This window comes from Buceros rhinoceros, unplaced genomic scaffold (assembly GCF_000710305.1).
Source record: "Buceros rhinoceros silvestris isolate BGI_N320 unplaced genomic scaffold, ASM71030v1 scaffold47725, whole genome shotgun sequence".
Taxonomy (NCBI): domain Eukaryota; kingdom Metazoa; phylum Chordata; class Aves; order Bucerotiformes; family Bucerotidae; genus Buceros; species Buceros rhinoceros.
In genome coordinates, this window is record NW_010412028.1 from 1 (window position 1) to 9,045 (window position 9,045).

General features: G+C 40.2%; 1 protein-coding gene across 1 annotated transcript; it reads right to left on the reverse strand.

The window, feature by feature from the left end:
- Positions 1-5,761: 5,761 nt before the first annotated feature.
- On the reverse strand, positions 5,762-8,700 carry LOC104488435 (protein FAM217B-like). Its single transcript, XM_010136198.1, has 4 exons — positions 8,606-8,700; positions 7,549-7,651; positions 7,365-7,450; positions 5,762-6,950 (listed from the first exon to the last, which is right to left on the reverse strand). Exons 1-4 carry the CDS (start codon positions 8,698-8,700, stop codon positions 5,762-5,764), a joined length of 1,473 nt encoding a protein of 490 aa, XP_010134500.1.
- Positions 8,701-9,045: the final 345 nt, after the last annotated feature.

Sequence of the window (9,045 nt, forward strand, 5' to 3'; positions counted from 1 at the left end):
GTTTGCAGGCGCGTCCCGAGAGCCCAGCGCTGCTCCCGCGGCGCTCACCTCGGGTTCGCTGGCGCTTGAGCTGTCCCCGAGGACAAGCGAACATCTCCGCCTCGTCAGACAGAATGGAATAGAAAAATGAACGGTTGATTCTGTAAAACCGAAATGGCTCAAAGCAAAGCTCAATCCTCCTCTGGTGGCTTTTTCAGTCAGTTTGCAACTGCCACTTCCAGTATTACACAAAACAAATGTCCCGTTACTGCAGTTTTATGACCATTATACAGCTGGAATAAAACAGGTGGCTGACCCTGGGAGTTACTTGGGAATGCCATTTTCCCCATAAGTGCACAGTTGTTTGGCAAATGCAAACGTGCAACTTTATATATATTTAACGGGAGCTGGGTTTACCTGCCATGCCCAGGAGAGCTACTTTTGCATTACTTCAGACTTCCAACCAAGAACAAGTTCTGTAAAAGCTTACCTGAGAATTGATACAAATACCATTAGACTGGACTGCCCAACCCAAAAGCCATCAAACGTGAACTCATATACCTGAAGCTGAACTTCCTACCCAGCTTGTGAAAAATACATTTTAAATGAAATTACATAAAGAAGCAGGAAACAAAAAATTGTCTTGTGAAACCATGTAAAAAGAAGACTGAGTGGCAGAGACTAGGGGGTAAGTCCTGGCTTCTATGGAAACAACCGTTACAGCATTTTCCATTCTCCTGCATTGCTTTTGCTGGGCACAAGGAGGCTTACACTTTTTTTAGAATTGGAGAAGACTTAGGGAAGAACTGATCTTCTCTTCAGGGGAGATGAAAAGCAATAGATCATGTCAAGTAGACCACAATGTTTTAAATAACAGCGAGTGTGGGGAGGAAGGAAGGCAGATGATTGGAGAATCACTATTAACAGGACAAAATAGCAGCAAAAGGCTTAAATGGCAGCACAGACAGGATACTTCAGACATCAGGAAAATCTCAAACAGCAAGAACGTTCTGACCATAAAATTCTTCGTGATAACTCACAGAAGAGTTTTGTAATGCTTGATATAAAGATTACAAAAAGAGCAAAGCAAAGGGATTTTTGCCATCAGGAAATGCTCTTTCCCCCCCTTTGAATCTCTCTCCCTTCATTCTCCTCTTGCTTAGTCTCAGCAGAACATGTGAACACTCTGTGTGTGAAATTCCGTTAAACGTACTTATCCATGTATTCCAGCAACATGGGAGCGTGGTTCTCTGCAAGCATCCTCCCACATCTTTCCTGTACCACACAGTCTTAAGTGCCCTGGAGAATATGAGGGAGAACATGAAACTCATGGATTAGTGCATTTAGGACGTTTTTCCTGTTATTTTCACCTGTTGTGATGCCTTAACACGGCCTTTGCAGAAGTGACTGCCTTGTGGATAGAAATGATCACAACAGTTTTAACTACCTGGCTTGGGACGGGCTGACCTCTACCCTACCTGCAGTGAGGAAAGTCTCTGGAAAAAACATTCAGAGGTGCCATCTCGTGGATGAAGAAAAAAAATACAACTAAGCACCAAATAGGCAGTATCTCACTTTTAATATAGCAAATATACAGGAACTTCGAAGTACAAGATCACTTTCCAATGAAACTTCTAGCAAAAATATCCACAAAAAGTTCAAATAAATAAGAACACATGATTATCAACATCAAAAGCTGGGCTGCAAATTCTCAGTTAATAGAGTTCGTCTTTTCAGATAGAGGGGTCTGCTTAATTGATTTTTCAGAAGAAAAGCCATTAATGCCAATGGGAGCAACAAACACTCAATATCCTTAAAATAAGTCAAACCCCAGTACATTAAAGGCAAGTTCATACTGTAGAAATTTCCATTATAACATCAACTCCAAAAAATGTATCAGATCCTGACTGAAAAAACTGTCAAAATGCTCCCAAACTTCCAACAAGATCCTTTAAATAGGAAACACAAGATAAAAGTTACCTCAAATAATGATGAATGAAACACAGAAAGGAGACAGACAATAATGGGATTACAACATAATTAAGCAATCTGGAGTCAAACAAGACAGTTTAGTCCATCTTCTCAGCCTTATTAAGTGGCCACCCCATGATTTAGGACACTGAACCAGCAGCAGGGATTGATCTGAGTCATTCAAGGCTCTTCCTCTTGAGGAGGATGTGAAGCCCCCTTCCCAGAATGGCAGGCAGCGCTCACAGTGAGAACCCCTCTTTGGAGTATAGGTTCTGAGCAACTGCAGCAGCTTGATACCCACTCCACTAACAGAACGGGGACGTGGAGGCATCCTGCAGAGACTTCCCAACTGCTGCATGAAACTGAAAGGTGCCACAAGGTGTGGGAGAGGTAAAACTTCAACTGCCCACAGTATTTCACTGCAGAGATGCTACTCTTGGAGAGAAGCTACTTTTGGAGAAAAAAGAAATATGTAAAGAGAAAAAGATAGTTTCAAAAATCTGCATGTTATGCATTAAAAACGTGGATTAGCCTTAGTAAGGAAAAGAGTTTATACATATTGGAATAAATTCTGTTTCTTCCCATCTTTGTTTAACAGGGTAATTTCATTGAAAACAATGGAGTTGTTCAAGGTTTCTAGCAGTACAACTGAAGTAGAAACTGGATGTTTATTTAAAATGCAACCTGAGCATATTTGTTCTGTAGGTAGTACCGTATAACATTAAACCTTTAAATTAACTAGAAAAAAAAAAATCACTCTGTTTAACTATCTCACGTCACAGTAAACTCGTTCTTCACAGAGCATCAGGAATACTAGGCTTAGACACACGTATGATCATACTGCCAAACATGGTGAAAAATACAAACAGCCACACAAACACTGTGCTGTGGAAGTATTTTAATGGCTAAACTTCTCTGCTATATTCAGAAGTGCTTCTAAAGACAATACCCATCAATTCAAAATGAATCAACCATGGTCCCCTTCATAGAAGTTCATCTACGGGCCCAGAGCACGGTCAAGGTACAATGGAAGCGGAAGTGCTGCAGGATAAAATCCAGCCCTTGCAGGGTAAGAGCTAAGAGCTGCTTGAGGCAAACACAGAATTGCTGTTTCTGTATGTGAACAGACGACTGCATAAGAAATATCAAATCAATGAACAAAAATTAGACTTGCGCGATTATCATGTGAGACGAACTTCTTTGGCCAGATCACAGCCAGAGCTTAGCGACGAACAAGTGCTCAGGCTTATCCTAAGTGGCATCGCCATCTCCACCTCCTTAACCTTTTAGTCTCAACAACAGACTGATGTCCATCGGATCACAAGCACTACAGTAAGCCAAAACTTTCCTAGGTCTGTGAGAAAACAACTTTTCTCAGTGCCAATCACCTTTGCTCTGGTTAAAGGGACTGAAACACTATTTACTCTTTAAGAAGTGATCACGCAAAATGTGCCTATATCTACGTGTCCTCCTTATAAACCAGGAAAGCATCAATATAGAGTAACATTTCAGAGGAAAATTTACCATATGCTAATATTCAGTGCTATAATAACACACTAAATTAATTACTGCATCCCATAGAATTTGTTTTAAAAACCTGCAATTCTGATTGTTGATTTGACCCTGCTTACCTTGCTTTGGTGCTGATAATAGTGCACAGAAACAGCATATGAAAATCGGGCACTGAAGCAGTGCTTATTGGCAAAAACAGTCCTCCTGACTTCCAGTACTGTTAATTACATCAGGAAAACTCAACTAATGAAGGCTTGCGGAGTTTGGCCAGTGCTTGAAATTCTAGCACTGGATGCAAGAACTTTTCATCTAAAAAAAAAAGCTGAAATACATGACGAGTCTGGAACAAAACAAAAGGATGAAATAGCAACAACAGAACGTGCTGGTCCTCTGCAGTTGCTGGTGCTGAATGCCATCCTCTTAAGTTTCACCACATCTCTGACACAGCCAATTTCTTTGTTCTTTGAGCATGTCAGATTAAGTTTCACTTTAATTGCATAGAGCTGAATGTACATGCAACTACAATGCATTTTAACTGGAACTTCATAAATACTGAATATGGAAATATAACACTGCATATTACATGTTTCCCTTATCAATTTAAAATTTCACATTTGGTCTCAATTAGACTAGGAAAACAACCACTAAAAATATTTCTTAGACTATTCCTGAGCAATGTTTTAATGTACTATAAAATACTCCAGTTTATTACTACATTTATTCATATTCTCACATTGTAAACTACATGTAAATCCATGCTTTGACATTTTATAAAGCTGAAGATCTGGTAGGCACAATGAAAGAATAGAAACAGCTAAGCATCATAAACCCAAGATGAGATCAACAAGATAAGTGCAATTTAACTATATACATAATGTACTCCTTAGGATTTGCTACTTCTTCATTTTCTATCACAACGTGAAGGATCCACTTGTAAAAGCTGGTCCATCAGACCTCAGCTCACTTCTTGGAAGCAGCTCACTGTGACTGGTGGCTGACGATGAAGGAAATGCTGCTCAGCATTTCACTTCAAAATCAAAGTACAAAACACCCTCTAGATTTTCCTCTTGAACAAGATCATGTCCCCAGTTGTGCTGATTGTGATTCATTTGAGATTGTAACGGATGAACTGACACTTGAATACTCACTCAACTATCCTTCATATTCTCTTGTATCTCACAAACACAAGAGAAAATAAAGGGGCCAAGGACAGGAGCTGTCCCTGGTTGTACAATTTTTCTGTGACATTTCCCCATGTCACTTCACTAAACCTTGAAATAAGAAGCAAATCTAACTGAAACACACTGGACCATGGGATAAAGAACAGTTATCTCAGGAGACTCTAAATATGTATCTTTTGAACCAAAATATATCTTTCCTTGAACTTAAAATAGCCTTTACATTCATCCCCTAAGAGTCTATTCCGTATGTTTGGAGAGGCTACCAGCTCTGCAAGTTGGGCCACAGAGTCTCTAGGAATCCCCTCACTTCGCATTAGTCATATACATCCATGTGCAGATTGAAATTTGGTCATTTCCCCCAAATGACAAAAAGCATCATGGCTTACCAAATGAACTTCCAGGAAAGCTGTCTGTAAACACAGTGACGATTTCTGGGTATAAAAATACATATGCCATTTTCTCAATCTGTCACTATTGCAGCTTTCTGCTCCCTAGTAATTTTTTGTCCTAAAAAGATTCCTTTCTGCATTAAAATATTTCAAAACATTCTTCTTCTTATAAAAAAATATCTATTTCATCCAAAAAATCCAATTAATCATCTTCTGCAAAGAATTAGAGTTTGCTATTGCATAGATAAGCACGCTCCCTTCTTTTATAAAAACAGTTGAGCCCTTTTCCATCAGAAAACACCCATCAAACCCGTCTCACAAAGTAGCACATCTGTTCCAGAAAAAGAGCACAGGTCCTGTTCTCTCAAACACACCACAGGAAGCAGAAGAAACACCTCAGACTTCAATGGACTTCAACTGGTGCCAACCAGAGGACATGTTACAATTACAGATTTCTCTAAACTTCCATACTCTGCTCTTATCTTCAATAAGCAATTTTACTTATTTTTGAGGAAAAACCAATGGAAGACACTTGCCTTCAGGGAAAAGTTTTCCTGCTGGCCTTGCTGGCTTAAGATCGAATGTATTAAATGAACAGTGCTGTCTCGGCACCACGCATCAAGAACGTATTTTCTCAGGATCTGCCCATGAGGAAAACACGACCCTTCTGCATTGGCCAAATGCTTTCTAGCAGTCAAAAAGCATCAACATTTACTAATGAATTTTGCTTCATATAAATTTACGTGATGTTTGCTTTGTGCCATTTGGTTTTATTTTCCTGTCCCCCGTTGGTTTTTTAGAAGGAACATAATTGTTGGTGTTGCCATTTTTCTTTGGATTTGTACACGTGTATGTTTTTAAGCCTTTGATGGGGGCAGCTGAACCAGGAAATACTGGGGGTTGCTTAGGGGGTCTGATATTACCAAGACTTGGAATTTTGGAACTGTTCTCGGAGGGCTGCATATGGAGAAGCTGTTGCTTTGCAGTTGGTTTTTTTCTCACTTCACTCCTTGCTTCACCAGATTGTCTCTGAGAAGACACTGCATATCCCATTCTCTCAGAAAGTTTCAAGTGACCTGGATGAGAATATAACAGGCGACTTTCTTCACAGTATGAATCTCCCCTGTGACCTGAATAGCTTCTGGGCACCTTTTTAACACTTTCTTCGGGAACCACTTGCTTAGGCAAAGGGCTGAGCAATGCTTTGCCTTTGCCAGGGCTTTTCAGGGTACGGACAGAGCCGGGAGCAGTCTGTGGCCTGGCTTTGGCTGCCTTGCCTTTCTCGTTCTGTATAGTCTGCATTTGCAGCCATTCCAGCTGCAAAAGGCGATCAATGTATTTCTCGAGAAATCCTGTTGGCTTTGGTCGAAATTCAGCTTTACCCTCTACGTTAACAAAGGTGGCCAGCTGCTTCAAGTCCCATGAGTTGAAAGGGGGTGGGAGGAAGTCCGGGTAGTAATACTCTGATTCTTGAAAACCCGTATCAGGCACATGTTCCAAACAAACTGGATCAATTTCTTCAGCTCTGAGAATGAGTTCTGGGGGTGTGCAGGGAGACGGGGGAATGGGAATCCTTTCCGAATCAGATAGATCACTGGCACTGTCATCTTCAGGGTCTTCTTTAATAATTTGTACTGATTCAAAATCAAGAAACATTTCATCTACAGATGCTTCTTGCCATTTAGAAGAGCATGGACCAGCTTCGGCAACGTGTTCTTCATGGTTCTTTTCCAACTGTTCTTTTTTACTGCAATAAAAATGTTGCACTGGAACATCTCTAAGCCTACAGAAGCTACCTTCTATGCTGCCCTTTACGCCAGGAGGGATCCTGTGCAGAACAGATTCATTTTGCTTTCTTTCTGGGAGACTCCTCTTTGGTCCTTGTGCTCTGTGCAGTGACGCACCAACGCTTGTGATCCTAAATAGAAAAAAAGATTGCACCCTGTTAGAATTTTTAGAATGTTTAATGTCTTTGGAACATCAGTTTACAAAGGTCTTGCTATTCCCTTCAAGGACATGGATCTATATGAACGAAGCTAGAATTGGCATGGAAACTTGGTAATGAGGTAAAGCTATTATTTGCTGGCAGAGATGACACTGCCACTGCCTACTATTGCTTCTTTCTTTGATTTTATTCTGATTTCACCTTAGAACTCACTAAGGCAGGATAGTAAGCTTCCATGTTGATAACTTAAATTTGTTCTCATAAATGCTGAATTCTGGTGCCAGTGAAATCAAAGCCAAAACACTGAAGCCATGATTTCATCACAAGCATTTTACATATGGTTTGAAATGACTACAAATTAAACAGACAATCTTAACGTAAAACTACCTTTTTGAGCGAGCATTGTCATCCAGCTCAGTTCTTCCCTTCTTAAAAATACCTGGTTGGTTACCATCTTCAGTGTCATAGGAAATCTGAAAAGATATGAAAGTATGTGGCATTATTAAGAAGCTGACATAAACCAAGTACCTTTTTTCTGTAAACAGGAAAAAAAAAAACCTGAATGATTTACCTTTTCAGCGGCACTTGATACATTTTTACCTAATTTTCCAGGAGATGTCACATGAGAAATTGGTTTATTTAGTCCTTTGGTGCTCGGATGGCTTTTTCCATTACTGTAAGCAACAAGGATTCAACAGAGTATCATATATAAGTAGCAACACACACAATCATCAGCACATAAATACAAAAAAAGTTTAGAGTGCAATTCAGTTCAAAAAAGAGAGTTGATGGCAACTATTCCTAGACTTAAAGTTCATCAGAACTATGCCGTGGTCACTTTTTATTTTTTATACTACTAAGGCACCGCTATACTTTTAATACTACTAATGCAGAAGTGAATAATTGAATCAGATGATAATAGAACTTAGCCCTTACATAGAATCCTTTATCAGAGGATCCCAAAGTTACTTCAGGGATAATAAATACTAAGTATTAGAGACTACATATTTAAGTACTGGTTTCTGTAGTGCCTGGTACATGGTCCTACTGCAATTTAACAAAATTAATCATGAAGTACAATATGAAGGCAACTGCAAGCCAAATCTTGTCTTTCTCCTTCGCATTCTCGCAACAAAATTTAAAGGATTATTCCTATGAAGTAAAGGAGTGGAAGTGAGCAGAAAGCATACAGTCTATTCTGATATTAATACAAATTATTTCACAACAAAGGCACAAACAAAATTCACCATTTCATGTTATATTGGGGTTGTGGAAATACTAGGAGAAAAACTCACATGCAAGCAAAAGGAACAGCATTATTTCCTTACTTAAACCAGACACATTTCTGTGTAAGCACCAAGAACCATTAAATCAGTGTACTCTGTAATCGGAATCCAGTGTTTGTTCTACAAACAAGAACTATTATTGATTTTAAAACGGAAGAATGAAAACAAGTTCTGTGCCTCCAGCAGTCACCTCTGTCACTTGCGACATGCATGATCATACTGCACAACCACTTCTGTTGCAGCAGAGAGGATGACGATCTGAACGGTACAGCTACACACATTAACCAATGCGCAGCATTTAGAGATTTCTCTAACTAGAAAGAGAGAAAATAATTTCCTTACTTTACCATTCCTTTGTGGTTTGCATTGATCTGGCTTTCCTTTTTCTGCGTCTCTCTGTGCAGTAATAAGGGATATTCTTGAATGCCTGGTCCCATTGTTAGTTACTCTTGGAAATCTGCACCTCTATCTTTACATAATCTTCAAACGACTCCAGTCTTTCGGCTTCGCAAGACACGGCACATCCAATGCAAACATCGCCGCGTCCTAGAGATGCAGTAAACAAACACCACGCGATTCCTCCCAACGTCATTTATTTTTAAAGCAGTACGACAATCAGCTACCAAACGGTCCTGGAAAACACCGTCCCTGCCCCCGGCGCTCGCCTAATGGGAACCAGCATCATTCGCTTCACTCCTGCGGGTCCATGCCGAGCTGGCATCCCCGCGGGTGCGGAGCGGAGCAGCGAGGACCGCCCGGTCCCGGTCTCGCTCCCGGAGCGC

Bases quoted from the DNA above. Each gene is read 5' to 3' on its own strand.
- LOC104488435 (XM_010136198.1), bottom strand. From the start codon at position 8,700: ATGGGACCAGGCATTCAAGAATATCCCTTATTACTGCACAGAGAGACG. The intron at 7,652-8,605 runs GTAAGGAAATTA...TGTTGCTTACAG, and splicing joins AACCACAAAGGAATGGTAAA to TAATGGAAAAAGCCATCCGA. The intron at 6,951-7,364 runs GTAGTTTTACGT...TTTTCTATTTAG, and splicing joins GACAATGCTCGCTCAAAAAG to GATCACAAGCGTTGGTGCGT.